At 39.5% G+C, this 17862-nt stretch overlaps 1 protein-coding gene across 3 annotated transcripts in view; it reads right to left on the bottom strand.

Moving 5' to 3' along the window:
* The window catches only part of LOC115568557 (misshapen-like kinase 1), an 80502-nt gene that overhangs the window by 46572 nt on the left and 16068 nt on the right, over nucleotides 1-17862 (bottom strand). For all 3 annotated transcript variants that reach the window (XM_030395918.1, XM_030395917.1, XM_030395919.1), the window contains exons 4-10: nucleotides 11838-11963; nucleotides 11535-11645; nucleotides 9557-9647; nucleotides 9243-9373; nucleotides 5578-5632; nucleotides 5347-5425; nucleotides 3575-3747 (exon numbers count right to left, since the gene is read on the bottom strand). In XM_030395918.1, coding sequence (XP_030251778.1) covers nucleotides 3575-3747; nucleotides 5347-5425; nucleotides 5578-5632; nucleotides 9243-9373; nucleotides 9557-9647; nucleotides 11535-11645; nucleotides 11838-11963 — 766 coding nt within the window. The remainder of the gene's footprint in view (nucleotides 1-3574; nucleotides 3748-5346; nucleotides 5426-5577; nucleotides 5633-9242; nucleotides 9374-9556; nucleotides 9648-11534; nucleotides 11646-11837; nucleotides 11964-17862) is intronic.

Genomic DNA, 17862 nt, shown 5'->3' with positions numbered 1-17862 from the left:
AACACGTAACAGTAGACATACACCAGCTGAAGAGCGCTGGTGGAATGTGTCCCACTTCACTCTGGTGTTCATGTTAACACCAGTCTGAATGTGAACCTACCAGGTTCTGTACTCTAAAATTATGCGTCAGTGTTAGTCAGAAATTAGATACGTTTCTGGGTGGTGCTTGGAGTTACGCCTTCTGATGTGTTTGCACTGGTGTGGGTATTCTTCTCTGGCGCACACCACTATGTCTTTGGCTTTTTGAACCAGCCACTGTTTCATTAAAAATTCCTCCATGCCTGCCGTCTCCTTCCTTCATCGTCTGCTGTGACTAGCAATTTTGTCATTATCAAAGCCACAAAAAAGTATAGTGTGGGCAAACTTGGGCAACAAAAAAGTAAATGAGAGTCATGTTTAGTGGAAGACATCTGGGACAGAGTTGTTAGACTGTACTGAAGCTTAAGAACTGTAATGCTGAATCACCATTTCTTTCTCTTTGATAAGCACCTCCTACTCCAAGGCCCATGACACATGACAATTTGTGTTTTTCTCTGCTTACACACACTAATGTTATGGACATACTATCTTGGTTTTACTGTTTTGGAATGTATATTAGACCATGGACCTACAATTAGTCAACTAGAATGGCTCACTGTAGAACCCATACCAAAAGTTGAAAATGATGCCTGTTCTGGATCATCCATCCAAGTTTCATGGAAATCTGTTCCATAGTTTTTTAAAATTCTGTCAAGCAACCAACCAACCAACCAGTCAGCCAGCCAATGGACATTGGAAAGGTAATTAATTGATCAGCTGTTAACTATTGAAATAACTTCAAACTATTTATTATACTAATCGTTCTGAATCATTTTAAAGAGAAAAAGTCCAACTTTCTTTGATTCCAGCTTCTTTAATGTTAATATTCTAGCTTGTTTACTCCTCTATGACAGTAAACTGAATCTCTTTCCATTTTGGACGATATAAGACAGCTTAGGCATTTGGACAAACTCAACAAAATTTTCCCTATTTTTCAGCCCCTTTATAGACCAAATCAATATTCAGTCAATTGATAACACAAACAGATTTATCAACAATGAAAACAAATGTTAGTTGTAGCCTTTGTGGTTTAACTTGTAGGACTTTCTGAGTCTCTGCCTGTCACATGACAACTGTACAAAATGCACTGCACAGCCCCAACACTGTTCCAGGGTGCTTATTGTCCACAGGCCAGAAAGATGGGCCAGCCAGCTTAGCATAACAACATTTGGCCGACATATGGTGTGAAAGAAGCTCGGGCTAGCTTGAACATTTGCTTGACGGGCCATATGTTGCCGTTAACACGCTGAAAGGTAACACAATACAGGTGCAGAAAGAAGGAAGAAGACGGACAAATTCTACTTCTGCAATGGATGGAGGAAATCTCTGCTCTGCTGCTGTGATGTCATGCTTGAATGTTTTGGCTCCTGTCGCATCTTTCTGAGCCAAAGCTGCAGGAGAGAGCAGCATTCTGAGGGTTAATGCCTACTTTAGCTCTGCGAGAAGTGGGCCATGGTTTTATTTTTTTTTTTCCAAAACATAGATCGTCTTTGTCCAAACGACACTCTTGGGTATGCTGAAAATGACACATCCTTTTTACATCATATCCGGAGCATTTCTTTTTTTTTTTTTTTCTTTTATTCAGCAGAGACTTTTCCCATACGCACATTTAGACTACTGGCATTTCATTACTCTGGAGGGGCGTGCATGGGGGCATACATACATACAAACACACACATACAAATCTGATCTGACACACTTACATACATGCGCATACACACGCACACAAAACACATGCAGCATGCAGCAAGTCCACCAGTCATTAGTGTGTTTTTATAAGCTAACAGAAGATTAGAACCAGATGGCCATTCTGTTTCCTCTTTCCTTCCCCTCTCAGCTTCTCTCTCTCTCTGGTCTGTTCCTCTCTCTCTCTCTCTCTCCCTCTCTCTCTCTCTCTTTTATCACTGTCTCTTTCTGTCTCTCATCCCTCCACCCTGCCTGTCTGTCAGTTTCCAAATGAAAATGAATAAACCTAATTGACAATACAAGGACTGAAGACTGCTTGAATACATATGTGGGAAAAACAAAAAGAAGAGAGAGTCATACATTTCTGTCATCTGTTCTCTTCTTTTCCCCTCCCCTTAGTCTTTTTCTCACAGTTTCACAGCACATGCAACTCATCCAGAGTATCATTCATTTTTAGAACAGAGGAAAAAACTCTCCCACCCCTCCTTCCCTCCATATTCCAAATTTGCCTCTTGCTTAGTTGTCTCTCCAGCCCTCATCCTCTTTCTCTCTGCTTCCTCCTTCTCCATTTCTGTGTCTGTCTGTTGTGTGAAACATCGTCCCAACTGAACACTGTCGAGAAGGAAAGGTCAACTGTGTACAGCCATTTGGCCTGACCCAACACTCTTCCTCTCTGGCTCTCTCATTCATTTCAGTCTGACCGTCTCACTGTCGCCCTTCCTCACTGTTCTCCATAGTCAACTCAATTAAAATATCTGGCTTGGCTGGTACAGTTCAAATTCAATTTCAAAAGCTTTATTGGCTTCGGAAGCCTGCTGTCGTGTATGAACTGCATTTTAAGTGGTATAATCATACACCAAATGTTCATCCTTTCCTAAAAGTGAAAATAAAAGTAAAGTGTGATAAATGTAAAAGAGATTTGTGAAAATGTGTGTAAATTGTGAAGAACACCAGCAACCTAATGAAACATTTCCATAAACAGCATGCTATTAATGAGCAGTAATACCGTGTTATTTCACAGCCTGAGCGAACCAGCTGCTGTGCCATCAGTGCAGCCGGTGCGCTCTTACTCTTAAAGTGTGCTGCTATTTTTTCCACTATAACTGGCCTAAAATCCACCTAATGTAATTAATTTTTGAACCATAATGGAAAATCTCTTCTACAAAGTGGCCTATTTGTAAATCTTTCTGAAATTCCATTAGTTATCTAAAGAGTTGATTAAATTTCTCAGCTGTCCCTGTCTGAGAATCAGCTGTGAAAAACCTAAATAATTCAAGGAATGAAAGACAGAGAGCTGAGAGATGTGTTAAATCCTTTCAAGTTATCGGCACTTTTGCTTTCTCTGTATTTTTTAATGGATCAAACCGTAACATTTCTGCATTTAAATGTCTAGTTAAGAATAGACCCGTGTTATTTATTTTGTTGAGTTGTGTCCTTATAGTACATTATCCCCAGTGTTTCCAACCATTGTCATTTTATCTAAGGTAACATTCAATTGGGCGTCTGCGTCAGAGACTTTAAAACATAACCCTTACATTTTGTGAACACTTGTCAGAGTGATGTCAGATATATTTTCATCTGTAATGGTTTTAATAACGATACAACGACCCATGATCCCACACGACTTCACAACATCCTCAAACTACTTGTTTTGTTTCGATGGTCCTAATGAAACTAAAACAACAGCTACAAGAGCAAAATGCATTCGTCCATCTACTGTATCTGTAGTCCGTCCATCCATCTCTCCTTCATATCTTTATCTTTCCATACATCTTTGCTTGGTATATCTACTGCATACATTTTCACCCACCTTTTTCTCTCTTCTTCCTGGTTCTATCCAGGTGATCTTTAAGCATGATGCGAACTTGTCTCTCGTTAGCCAGATCTTTGATGAAAGCGTGTCTCAGCAGGGCGTCCGTGGCTGGCCGATGCAGGTGGTTCTTGACCAGACAACGATCGACGAACGACAGGAAACGCTTCGACCTTTGAAAGACAGAAAGAGACGGACAAAGGAAGACAGCAGAGAGAAGCCGTCAGCATGAAAAACTCATGTAATGTTTACAATGTCACCTTTTGAGAACTCAAATGGAATACTGAATGTTTTCAATTAATTCAGGTATAGGAATGTGAATTCTGATCCAGAGGGCTACGACGCAATAAAAAAAAAAAAGGGTTATTGATTCATAAAACATTTTTATTTCTATACATGATTTACTATCTATAACTGTGGGACAACACCGTCTATAAATAAATAAACAAACATGTGATTTTACTACAATAATATTTGCTCAGACTAACTCATCTTCAGCAAAACTTAAAAAGTAACACAGCTCAGAACATAAATATGATGCTTATGTCTGTTATGTTTCAACATCCAATTGGTTCAGTTGCAAGGAACGTATAGCTCTGTCTAACAAAACCTTACAGGCCATCATAATGATGACAACTGGGTTTTAAATGTCTAAATAATTACGTTCCTGCGTCATGACATAACCTTTCAAGAGACAATAGCAATACACCTAAGAATAAATGTTTTTCCACAACCCTATTTAGGTAAAGGTTTGATCACGAGCCTCCATTTGAGGACATTTTATTGACTAAAGTTGTCATTACGAGAGTCAGAGCACATTTCATGCACTGTTGAAACATCTCTTTGCTCTTAAACACTCAAATGTCTAACACGATTAGTGCCCTTTCAATAAGAATAATCTCTTTATGAACGGAATGTTGGCATAAAATGCCTGTAGTAATAATAATAAAAAAATTTATCTGAAAGCAAATAACAGTGCATCAAACAAAAATGTGCAGCATATAAAAAAAGTCAAAATGCACTCAAAATCACATTTACAACGTTTCCAACAATGAAATGCAACAGACCATGAAACAAACATTTTTAAATCAATGGAAGCCTCCATAATATCACAACATCATTAAATATTTGTTAAAAACTCACCTAGAGAAAGTAAACTAGCAATCACTTGTTGAAGTATTACCAAGAAAAACGACAACTCGAACGATCCATGTCTACAGGAACCCTCCTAAAATTGTTGAGTTGTTGTCTCACAGAGAATAGGAGGAGGAATGTGTTGCTTCTGAGTTTTTTGTTGTGCTTGACGCCTTTGGGAGGCCCTGAGGTAAAAAGACTGGAAAGTGCAGCACATCCCAGACCGTAGGAGCTATTAAAAGCTGTCCTATGAACTAGTGTTTCTGATGACATTAATAGTGAATGAACAACAGCACGAGTTCAACCACCAGTTCAATTTCAAGAGTTTATCCATTATAGATTGAGGAGGAGACAGGATGACAGGAGGGGAGGAGAGGAGGCGTTTTTTTTAATAAATATTAAACATGCCAGCAGCAGCATATTTACATAATGGTTGTGTCTATTTTCATAAAGTTTATCTTGTTGACTGCTCATCATACCAATGCTTTCAGGATTTCTTTGGCCTGATTTTCTGGTGCATGAAACCCACAACAAAGACCACTTTCAAGCCCAGTTTTCAGATGAGAAAACCTAAACACTGCCCTCTGCATCCTGTTATGTGTGTAAATATGTGTGTGTGAGTGTGTTCACAGGCCTACCATTTCTTTGATTTGAGTTTGGGTGGAGGGTTTCGCGGAATCAAAAACAGGGCTCTCATGGGGTGCATGTCACACAGAGCTACAAATGAAGATAGAGAGTCAAAGCGGGGAAGAGAAAGAGAGAGGAACAAATGGGAACAGGAACAGTAATTAGAGTAGAAATATACATGGTGACAAAACAGACTGTTCAATGATCAATAAACAATGTGTGCATGCGTATTTCTAACGTACGAGGGGCTCCTTCAGCCATCTCTAGAGCAGTGATGCCCAAAGACCAGAGGTCACTCTGAAAACAAGAGAGAAAGACAGGAAAAGGTTAAGACGGGTGCGGACACACAAAGCTTAGCTCGAGTTCGGCTCATTTCCTGTAAACCTTGGATGTCCTCTTTCTATTCAAACAGTAGATCAGTGTTAGAGAATAGATCCAGGAGTTACACTTAAGAGTTACTGTTTCCAAGATGTCAAGCCAATCTTCAGGCATTTTATAAAAGAATCAAAGGATCCAAAGTGGTTTCCTTTCTATTATGTACTGGATTTTAAAAGTCACTGTCTGATTACCTTCATAAAAATATACAATTAGCTGAGATTCATTTTGAGGATGTTTCTGTGAACTATCATACATGTGATCAGGAAGAATGAGTGGGCAGCTTTTTTGGGGGGAAAAAGGAATAAAGAGTTTTTCGGCTTGCTTGACAGATTTTCTGTCAGTAATGAAATTCTGTTATGAAAAGTAATGAAAACTCTTCTGCTAAATACAAGATGATGGAGGCAGTCATACATCTTGAGTGAACCAGAGAGCTATCACATATTAAAAACAACTAGGGCCGTTCTGGGCATTTTTCCGCTGATCGGAATTGGCAATTTTGAACGTGGACCCAAGCCTGATTTTTATTTTTTTTTAACATCAGAGCACAATTTGTAGCAGAACGCAGATGCGCGCGTGGCGTTACTCTGGCAAACCTGTGAATAAAGTATCTGAAGTGTGGAAATAACTTAAATTAGAAAGCGAAAGCAGTCCAATGGCGACATGCAACATCTGCTATACGGCCGTTTCGCTGAGCTGCATTTAATACTACTCATTTGATACAGCATATACAAAACAAAACCTCAAAGAATACAACTTGACCGAAGCAGCAAACAGTCGCGGATACTTTCAGTTAAGAGAAATATCCTCAGCGACATATAATACAAATACTACAGAGAGGGTCCTCAAATTAATCTCTTTGGATAACCAGCTCATCTCTGTGGTAGAGGATCAGGGTTTTCTTTGTCACCTGGAGTTTTTGAATCTCCAGTATGCCCTACCATCTCTGCATTACATTGACTCCACTTTCCAGTTACAACGTGCCGGTATGTGCACTAGTTTCGTGGGTGTCATACAGCAGAGCATGTAAAACAGGCAATACAGGAGATGCTGAACGCGTTAATAGACAAGCAACGTGTCCACGTCATTTTATGTGACAACGTAAAGAATATGAAAAAAGCAAAGGATAATGTGGAGGTACCAAGCGTGAGCTGCGTCTCACACACACTTTAGCTGGCTGCACACGAGTGTCTGCTGTCACAGTGCAGTGTCACATACTCACCTGCTAACACAAGTTAGGTGGAGGCCAATGTTGGAATAGCATATGCAGAATAAGAAAGAGCCATGTGAAAGTATATACTTTGTTTCAACAAAATAATAAAAACCTATTAAGGAACAGCTTAGATGCAGGTACTTTTTTTCTTAATGGAGCTGTATTATCTAGGAAAATATTAGTTAAGGCCAAGTATCGGATCAGGACTCGGTATCGGCAGACACTCAATATTAAAGGACTCGGATCGGGATCGGGGTAAAAATAACCTGATCGGGACATCCCTAAAAACAACCTAAGTAATTGCATCCAAGAAGCATTTTCAGACGGACTGAACTTCAAATACTGTTGATGTAATGTTTATACCACCCCATGTAAATGTATGTAGGCTTATACAGTTAAAGGGATATTCCGGTGTAAATTTAATCCATGTTCTAACACACCTTCCTTGTTGTGGGGAAGCCCTGTGAGTCAATTACCGAATGCAGTAGAGTTCCACAGCTCAATGATGATCATTACTGCGGGACTCTACTGCACTCGGTAATCGACTCACAGGGCTTCCCCACAACAAGGAAGGCTTCTCGGATGGTGAGTTTTGTTTATCTTTTCGTACAAATACGGCTTTTTGATGGCGGTTTATACTTGGACCTATTTACTGCAATGTATTGTTGTCGTGCGGTCGTTTCTGAGGATGCTAAAACTACGTAAGCTAGCGGTCCGCAAACTTTATCTCTTCGGGGGGGGGTCCTACTCGGTGTCACGGTGTGTTAGAACATGGATTAAACTTACACCGGAATATCCCTTTAAGTCAGCTGAAGTTACACTTAAATCAGTTGTCAGTCCCTATGTTTTACTAAAGCAACACAAAGAAATCGGCTCCAGTGATTTTAACACATATAATCATACAGAATGTGCACCAAACTGCTGAACTGTTTATGTATCCATGATCAGAACAAACACTGATTGACATTTATAGTTGTAACTGTAACTGGCCTGTGGGGTAAACATTTATCTCTGTGACTAAACTGATAAAGTGCATATAGCCTGGGAAAACCAAAAGGGATTGCAGTCAGATTTGTGGTCAGACCAATGGAGACACATACATGTGGCTAACAGCTTGCCTACACAGGAGACGTCTCAGCCCTGATTTTCAGTCGTCAGTCTAATCATATCATTAGCGTATGTCAGCCAGACAGCTTTAATCAGTACAGCTGTCTACACAGTGTTGTGGCCGTCTCACTGTCGAAGCCTGTCCAGCATTTGCAGGTGGCCTTCAACACCTCCAAAGGACCCATGAAACACATCTATTTACTCTATGTGTTGCTGATAATGATGATCTACACACATGTTGTGTGTTAACCTTGACTTTCGATAAACTCCAATTGAACTGATTCCCTCCTTGTCGAATTTCTTCAGTCACTTTGTGGCTTTAGGATGGTTAATGGCTTGTATTTTGCTTGTGCCAGAGTCTTGTAACTACCTTCCTGTACCGTGTGTAACTACTGTGATTTTGTGTTGGGCAAAACCCAAATATGACTGACCTACACTCAATACTATGCCTGATGCTAACATGCTACATTCTCTACATTCACAGGCTTTGCAGATATTGTGTACGAGTAAACAAAGTGTATTAAGTAACATTTGAATTGACACAGCTTAGATAGTTCTGTCCAATTGAGGTGATTACATTTCAACCCAATTTCTGCTGCTGTTGTATGTGGCTAATTGATCGATAATAAATATTACAGTTTATATTTTGTAATTTCTACTTTCATACAACATCACATATCACCTACAGTACAACAACTCATACTAAGGGACAAGTACTTTCACAGTACAACAGAATGTTTGATTTCTTTTTGGATACCTCATGTATACTTTAGGAAAAAGGATAAGGTTGGCCATGTATGGATTAAAACAGGCAAAATCAGAAATAAATAAAGAAATATATACATGGCTCAATACATAAAATGGAAAATAGTACAGAAGTAAATATGTAAATATGTAAATAAATAAAAAATTAAAAAATGAATAAATACAATGGAAAATTAAGTGGAAAAGGAAATAAAAAGTTAAATTAATACAAAGGTAAATTAAATTAAAACTTTTTATATTCTTTATTTTTGGTGCATTTAATGTCACAATCTATTTATATTCAAATATTTCTTTCTTTTTTTTATTTTGGCAGGTTCAGTCCTCCATAGCCTTGTTGCTGGGAGCTATCCTTATTCTTTGTATTATTTTGGCAATGTCTCAAAACAGATTCCTTCAAATCTTCAAAAATGTGACAGGAAACACAACTATCTCTATGTCAATAAGTACCCTGTAGTCATACGTGGCCTCGGGGTTCTCGTCACAGGCGATGACCTCTGGAGCCATCCAATAGGGAGTGCCAATGAAGGTGTTCCTTCGACCGATCGTCTTATCCAGCTGTGCTGACACTCCAAAGTCAACTGAGACATAAAAGAAAAAAGTAGGGCAATTTCACAGCTGAATACAAACACAATTGCTGTCTCTTGATGTGGTGCTCCTGTGGCCGTGTGATTTATGTATGTATGTATGACTGTGTGATTGTTCAACGGTTTCGCCGGGAGGTATGTGGATGAAACCGCAGTGCATGTGTCGATGTGTCATACCCAGTTTGACTTCAGCATTCTCTGTGAGCAAAACATTTTGTCCTTTAATGTCTCTGTGAATCACATGATGGGAGTGAAGATGGGAAAGACCCTGGAAGACATACACACACAAACATAAATACAAATATACACAGTCAGATGACCTATATTACCAAAGACATGAAGTCACAAACACTCATTTCAAAAGAGCCGTAGCATCATGTGTTTATTTTGGATGAATTCTGAATATTGAGTAGATATTATTTTAAGATTGTTGCACTGCTTTTCCCTTACAAGTAAATTCTAATAGCCTTGCTTTTGGTAGCAGAGTGGCCTAGTGGCACAAGTGATCAGTGGCACAGTTTTGTGTGTGTGTGTTTGTACTCTCACTTCTTCAAAGGAGGTTAAATAAACAGAGGAAGTGAGTCTTATTTCAGACAATGACTTCACCATGCTATGCTCGGTGTCTATGTGTGTGTTTGTGTGTGCATGCTGTGGTGTTGAAACAATGGGGAGACAGCATGGCTGACAGCAGCAGGGAAAACACTGGCGACAGTCCAAAGTCCTTTGTCTGTTAAGTTTGTAACTCCTGAAAAAAATCATCTCACTTTCATTTTGTCCTCGATAGCGTCAGCGTCAAGGACAGATATGTTGGAAGTGACTGCGTGTGTGTGTGTGTGTATGTATGTGTAGAGAAGGTTTGTTACCCGAGCCACAAACACCAATGCAGTGAGCAGTGCAAACATCCCGGAGTCTTTCTCAGGACCTTGTGATCTCTTATAATGATAACGATAGCATCTTACAGACATTTGTTCTACGCTGGCTTTCAAAGTATATAAATAAAATAAATCAATTATCCCCTAGAGCCATAAGGGGAAAAGATGACCCCGGAACATAAAGAAGTATCAGTGTCAGTTTGGCTTCTTCTCTGTTGATCTGGCCGAGAATCCAACACTAAAAGTAGCATCATGTTTCTTAAACAACAGCAGCAACTCATACAGCCTTTAGTTTGCATTCACACACAAATTACTACCTCTGTTCTTACCAGCACTAAAAAGGGCCTCCGCAATAACAACACCTCACAAACACAGTTCACCCGGGATTCTCTGTGTATGTTTTTTCTGTGTGTTTGAAGATTGAGGGTTCAGCAGCACAGCCACAGGGATTTGTGGCAGTGTGATCAGGAGGTACAACTTTACATCCATACACGGTGAACAGGGTTATTCTGAGCGCAAAGGGTTCATTTTCTGCACAGGCAATATTAGGTGTCTGGTAGTTTATTTTTGGTTCTTTAATAAAGTCAAAAGTACAAGCTCCTGAACATAAAACCTAAGGAGACAAGTGAATAGAAAGTCTCTCAGTGCATTTCTACCACCCGCTTTTTAAGTATATTTTCACTTTAGACAAAAGAAAACCTCAGTGGACCCCCCCGAAAACACCTCGAAATTATCTCTAGTGGATGGAAAAAGCTTTAAAGGGTAACTCAATCAACCAATTTTACATATTAAAGTGTATTTACAGGTCTGAGGAGTATATGAAAAAAGTAGTAAAGTTGCATTGTGGGTAATGTAGGCGCTAGATATTGAAAAGGAAGAAAAATGTGTTAGCTTAAATCATTTAAATGTTGGATTGTTGGTCAGTTTTGGATATATGTGGCATCCATGGTGAAGCGGCTTGTTTCCAATGACAAAAACAAAGCACTTTGCATTTACTACTGCTCTAGTTTGACCCTGTGACTGGATTCTTCTCCATAGCAACGGTGCCAGAGGCCTCTATACAAAACTGATGAATAACACTCTTGTAAACGAAGCTTAAAACACGAAAACTATTATTATCATTATCCGGGAGACTAAAAAGGTCTTTTGGGACGAGCCAGCTTTAACCTTTGCCTTTTTGAAACTAGACTCAACAAGTGACTTTGTTGTGTCTACTTCACAGTTTAACAGAGTCTATGTGTGCTGGAGGGAGTGTCTGCATTTTATTTTTATGCCAACCTTACCCTGAGCACCTCTCTGCAGATGTAAGCTATCCAGTCCTCCTTCAGACAGTTCCCCTTGGTCTTCTTGACCAAGTCTGTCACAGAGCCGGCTCCACAGTACTCCATCACCAACTGGATGGACAAATTCAGGCACACATTAGTAGCCAAAACAACTGTGATCATAAGGTGAATGATCTTGAAGGAGCACACAAAAATGATTTTAGAATAACCCAGTAGCATAGAGGCAATTTAATAAAAATGAGTAATTCCTTAATTTTCTTTGACTGATGGCAACAACAAAGACAGATAGAGTGGTTCACTAACCCAGAGTTGGTGGTCCTGTCCAGCAGGACCTTTCTTAATAAAAGCTCCATAATAGGTAGCGATGTTTCTATGATGGGAATAGCTCTTCAACATGTTGATCTCCAGTTTGATCTCCTCTTCTTCCTCCTAAACAGAACAAAAATAGAGCAGAAATCAGACGCCATGTAGAGTTTATTTAGATGACAAAAACATCAATTCTGGACTGGTTGATGGGCATTGAAAGTAGCAGAAAAAAAGTATGGGTAAATCTACATCTCATTCCTAGAAACAGCCTAACAGGGCACTATGTAGTTTTTGGAGAATAAAAATCAAACTCAGGATTGTAATATTTACAATATTAATGAGGTAATAATACAAAGTCAGACATATTCATGTTCTCCATAACTGAATAAACAAGGTTTTCTTGGATGAACAAAGTAAAACAGTGTGATATTGTGCTGTAATTTCAGATTAGTTTGTCTATTCAGTTTATTCAGTCATGAAAACAAAGAGAGTTTGTTTATTTAGTTTGTTTAGGCATAAATCAATCAGTCAATTAAGTTTAAATTAAAATGATTTCCCGGAACTACACAGTGCACCTTTTAAACGTGGCTCACAACAGAGTATTTTACACACCAGACCCACTTGTTAAAATGTTTCTTTATCACTTCCAGAGTTCATACAACACAAACACGCTCACTTCCAGACAGATGGCATCTCCAATCAGACTGTCATGTAACCTGTAGATGACCTTTCATCAGACTATTGGACCTTAATTCAATTACTCCTATTTCCCAGCAGAACAACTGAGGTTAGTCAGTGTTGTGAGACGCAAGGACAGATAGAGAGCAGAGGAAACAGAGCTCACACCAGTTTTTGTTTTCTCACTATAAATCCTGGAAATTACTTGTGAATTCACTGAACCCCTAAATTTACCCTGGACTGGGCGAGAGGTGGAGAAGCTGGATGTGGCTGTTAATCAGAAAAGAGGAAACAACAGAGAGCTTCTCCCTGTCACTGACCTCCTTTAAATCTCCACAGGACAGGAGGGGAGAAAATGACAAGGCAGGGTTTGAACCTTCACCTCCATCTGAAACACGAAGCCTCCTGCCTGCCTCCTGCCTCCGTCTGCAGGCTCTCTCTGTCTCTCTCTCTCTCTCTCTCTGTGTTTGTGTGTGTGTGTGTTTGAGAAGGGAGATAATAGGCGAGCATTTCCTGCTTAAAAGTTTGTCTGCAACACAGAAGACTCATAAGTCCCATCAACAGGAAAGAAACTTGCAATCAGGCAGATTTGTGGTGAAGTATGAATAAAAAGAAGCATTGTGGCCAGTTTGGAATATCCTTTTTTCGGCCACACAACAGAAACTGCACTGAAGTGTCATTTTGTTCAGTTAATCAATTCATTATTTGGTCCAGAAGTTGCTACATGAGACTTTTAGTTTTTGTTGATTCTGACGGCTGGTGTGGACAAAAGTGGGATGAGAACCACTGCCCCGTGTCTTAAGATCTTGATCTGGCTAGTGCGTGCATTCATAAACGAATGAAGGGAAGACAGAGCATATCTTTAAAAACTTAAATATCTTAAACACAGCTGTTTGTAGGATGCGTAGTGGTCATGTAATTATTTGTAGCTATGTAAGATTAATTACTGTAATATAACAATGGTGAAACAAAGTTAACTGTGTTATAGTAGCAGTTTTTGGACAGGGCACCAAGCTGCCAATTTGCCCGTCCTTTTGGCGGCTTGGTCCGCGGTTTTAGACAGAGGCCGGAAATTGGGGGTCTGTTTTGGTCCGCCGATTTTCCGCCTCGGAGGGTACACTTATTTCCACCTCGCCTGCTATCTAAAAATGAGGCGGCAATGTCCCGGCCTCTGCGTGAGACGGGCGGAGGTGTCAATGACCTGCACTGTTATGCGACCCACAGCCGGGGAGCTGATCACAGCAGTTAGTCCATCATTTCATCCGCAGACATTAAGATGAGCAACTGGACAGCCGTTGAGATCCAGGAGATGCTAGTGACTGTGTTGGCAGGCTAAGAACGGTCGCTACTTTCAAATTAAAAGCCCCCGCTAAGAACCCAGTTCTAAACTCATATGGGGTGCAATGTAAAGCTCTTATTTTGAAGTCAAATTCGTTTTCATTGTTCACAGCCCAACTTCGAGCTTCACGTCACATCACACGTTTACGCCTACCTCAGAGGCGGCTTTTGGAAAAGGAGGAATATTAGGCCTCCGTTTTGGAAAGACAGGCCGGCAAATTGCCGTCCTTACCTTGGAGCAAATGTGCCACCTTTCCTATCTAAAAAGGGCTAGTGTCGCACAACCAGACTACAGTGAAGCCTATTTCTTCAGGCTGTAAGGCGCCTTAATTCATCCTCCTTTAAACAAAAGGCTCATGTTAGTGTATAATATTTAACATGGACACCATTTAAGTTTACCACATTAGCATACTAATGTTTGTACAGCTGAGGTTGTTGGAATCTCCCTGGTTTTGCAAGAACTTGATCATACACATTGATCAAGACAATTTGACCATTTTAACCTAATAATGGTGCCTGATGAAAGGTAAAAGAGTAACCAATATTACTACAATTCATCCTGAAGGGGGAGATGATTGCTGTGCAATATTACATCTACTAACTATTTACATATTTACTAAATACCTTAAATTTGAACCCTGTGGTGACTTCAGAGGAAAATTCAGGAGATCACCAAAGTCAGTGGGGTTCATTGTTGTGGAACCATTACTGTCTGTACAAACTTACATGGAAATTGATGCAATAGTTTGTGTGGACCAAATGCTGGATTGACCGACATAACAACCTTCAGACCTATATTTGTCCATTGTACACCTCTGAGACCACAAGGCAGAGCACACAGACTCAAAGCAATCTACTGTTTTGACCCAAACTAAGAGTCAAAGATGTAATCTGTATCCTGTATATTAGGGCTGCATGATATGGTCATAAATGGATATTGCGATTATTTTTACAGATATTGCAATTCCAATACTAGAAAAATTTGCATTTCCTACGAAAATACAGTGTGAATGCTAAAAGCTGAAGTGATTTCGGAAATCTGCTGAATGCCCTGCCGAAAATGCATAAAACTATAAGTTGAATGGCTGGGAATTTGCAGAAAAAGCTGAATTTTCAAAAGCTGAAAAGGCAGAAAGGCTTAAAAGTAATGGGTTGAATGGGCTAACAAAGGTGAACATTTTGATAGCTGAACAGTTTATCTAGCTGAATATAAAGCAGAATGTATGAAAAAGCAGAAAATGCAGAAAGATAATATTTGAAAAAGCTGAAAAGGCAGAAAGGCTGAAAAGTAATTGGCTGAATAGGCTTTAAAAGTTTAACATTTCTAGAGTTGAACATAAATCTGAATATTTGAAAGGGTTGAAAAGGCCTGAAAGCGGAATATTGAATAAGCTGACAAAGGCTTAAAAGCTGGAAAGTAGGAGGGCTGAGAGAGCTTAAAAAGGTGAACGGTTTGATAGCTGAATAGTTTCTCTAACTGAATATAAAGCTGAATGTTTGAAGGAGCTGAACAGGCAGACAGATGAATATTTGAAAAGACTGGAGAGTAAGAGGGCCGGGGGAGCATAAAAAGTTAAAGATAAACATTTGATAGCCGAACAGTTTCTTTAGCTGCTCATATAACTGAATGTATGGAAAAGGCTGAAAAGCCAGAAGGATGAATATTTTAAAAAGTTAAAAAGCAGGCTGAAAGAGCTTAAAATGGTGAACATTTTGATAGCTGAACATAAAGCTGAATGTTTTAAGGAACTGAAAGGCAGAAAGATGTAAATTAAATTAATTAAAAAAAACACAAAAAGGGCAAAGACAGTCAGGGTTAGGACAAGCGGGAGACAGTACAACGGAGAACATAAGCAATGGTGGAGTGTGGAATAGATGACACTGTTACAGACAAACAGACAAAACAGGTACAGCAGCAGTCTAAAGGTGGCAGGGATGGATTGAAGAGCGGCGGGGGGCTGATGGGTGAGAAGAGTACAAGGAGAGTGTAGAGGGGCAGGTCAAGGGGAGAGGGCAGGGATGAAGGTGGTTATGGGTAGGGGAGGTCATAGGCTTGGGAAAAGAGGTATGTTTTTAGACGGGATATGAATGTGGAAAGAGTTGAAAATGCAGAAAGATGAATATCTAAAAAGGCTAAAAAACTGTAGAGTAAGAGAGCTGAAAGAGCTTAAAAGGGTGAATAAAGGCTGAAAAGGCTAAAAAGCTGTAGGAAAAGAGGGATGAAAGAGCTTGAAGAGGTGAAAAAAGGTTGAAAAGGAGAAAAGTTAAGGCAGAAAAATCTTAAAATGGCTGCACACATGGTGGAACAGGAGCAGAGCCAAAGATTAAAATGTCCCCATTAGAATGAATGGGAAAATGCCTCCCAAACCCCTGTAATTTTTGAAAAAACTGTAACGGTTATCACCAAAATATTTATATATTATAAAGTTGGAATGGTGTCTGTAGCTAAAAAGAAAGATGACCATTTTAAAAAGCTCGAAAGGCAGAAAAGCTTAGGCGGGCTAAAAGAGTTCATTAAGCTTAACATTTTCATTGCTGAACATGAAGCGGAATGTTTGAAGGAGTTGAAAAGGCAGAAAGAAGAATATTTTAAAAAGCTGACAGGGCAGAAAAACTTAAGGGGGCTAAAAGAGTTGAAAAAGTTGAACATTTTAATTGCTGAACATGAAGCTGAATGTTTGAAGGAGCCAAAAATACAGAAAAATGAATGTCTGAAAGGGCTAAAAAGCTGTAGAGTAAGAGGGCGGTAAGAGCTTAAAAAGGTGAAAAAATACTGAAAAGGCCAAAAAGTTGTAGAGTAAGAGGGCAGAAAGAGGTTAAAAAGGTGAAAAAAGGCTGAAAGGTGAAAAGTTAAAGGCAGAAAGAGCTTAAAATGGTGAACATTTTGATAGCTGAACATAAAGCTGAATGTTTTAAGGAACTGAAAGGCAGAAAGATGTAAATTAAATTAATTAAAAAAAACACAAAAAGGGCAAAGACAGTCAGGGTTAGGACAAGCGGGAGACAGTACAACGGAGAACATAAGCAATGGTGGAGTGTGGAATAGATGACACTGTTACAGACAAACAGACAAAACAGGTACAGCAGCAGTCTAAAGGTGGCAGGGATGGATTGAAGAGCGGCGGGGGGCTGATGGGTGAGAAGAGTACAAGGAGAGTGTAGAGGGGCAGGTCAAGGGGAGAGGGCAGGGATGAAGGTGGTTATGGGTAGGGGAGGTCATAGGCTTGGGAAAAGAGGTATGTTTTTAGACGGGATATGAATGTGGAAAGAGTTGAAAATGCAGAAAGATGAATATCTAAAAAGGCTAAAAAACTGTAGAGTAAGAGAGCTGAAAGAGCTTAAAAGGGTGAATAAAGGCTGAAAAGGCTAAAAAGCTGTAGAAAAAGAGGGATGAAAGAGCTTGAAGAGGTGAAAAAAGGTTGAAAAGGAGAAAAGTTAAGGCAGAAAAATCTTAAAATGGCTGCACACATGGTGGAACAGGAGCAGAGCCAAAGATTAAAATGTCCCCATTAGAATGAATGGGAAAATGCCTCCCAAACCCCTGTAATTTTTGAAAAAACTGTAACGGTTATCACCAAAATATTTATATATTATAAAGTTGGAATGGTGTCTGTAGCTAAAAAGAAAGATGACCATTTTAAAAAGCTCGAAAGGCAGAAAAGCTTAGGCGGGCTAAAAGAGTTCATTAAGCTTAACATTTTCATTGCTGAACATGAAGCGGAATGTTTGAAGGAGTTGAAAAGGCAGAAAGAAGAATATTTTAAAAAGCTGACAGGGCAGAAAAACTTAAGGGGGCTAAAAGAGTTGAAAAAGTTGAACATTTTAATTGCTGAACATGAAGCTGAATGTTTGAAGGAGCCAAAAATACAGAAAAATGAATGTCTGAAAGGGCTAAAAAGCTGTAGAGTAAGAGGGCGGTAAGAGCTTAAAAAGGTGAAAAAATACTGAAAAGGCCAAAAAGTTGTAGAGTAAGAGGGCAGAAAGAGGTTAAAAAGGTGAAAAAAGG

This window comes from Sparus aurata, chromosome 18 (genome assembly GCF_900880675.1).
Source record: "Sparus aurata chromosome 18, fSpaAur1.1, whole genome shotgun sequence".
Classification (NCBI taxonomy): domain Eukaryota; kingdom Metazoa; phylum Chordata; class Actinopteri; order Spariformes; family Sparidae; genus Sparus; species Sparus aurata.
The sequence above is the reverse complement of the archived record's forward strand: the minus strand, read 5'-3'. Positions and strand labels throughout refer to the sequence as shown.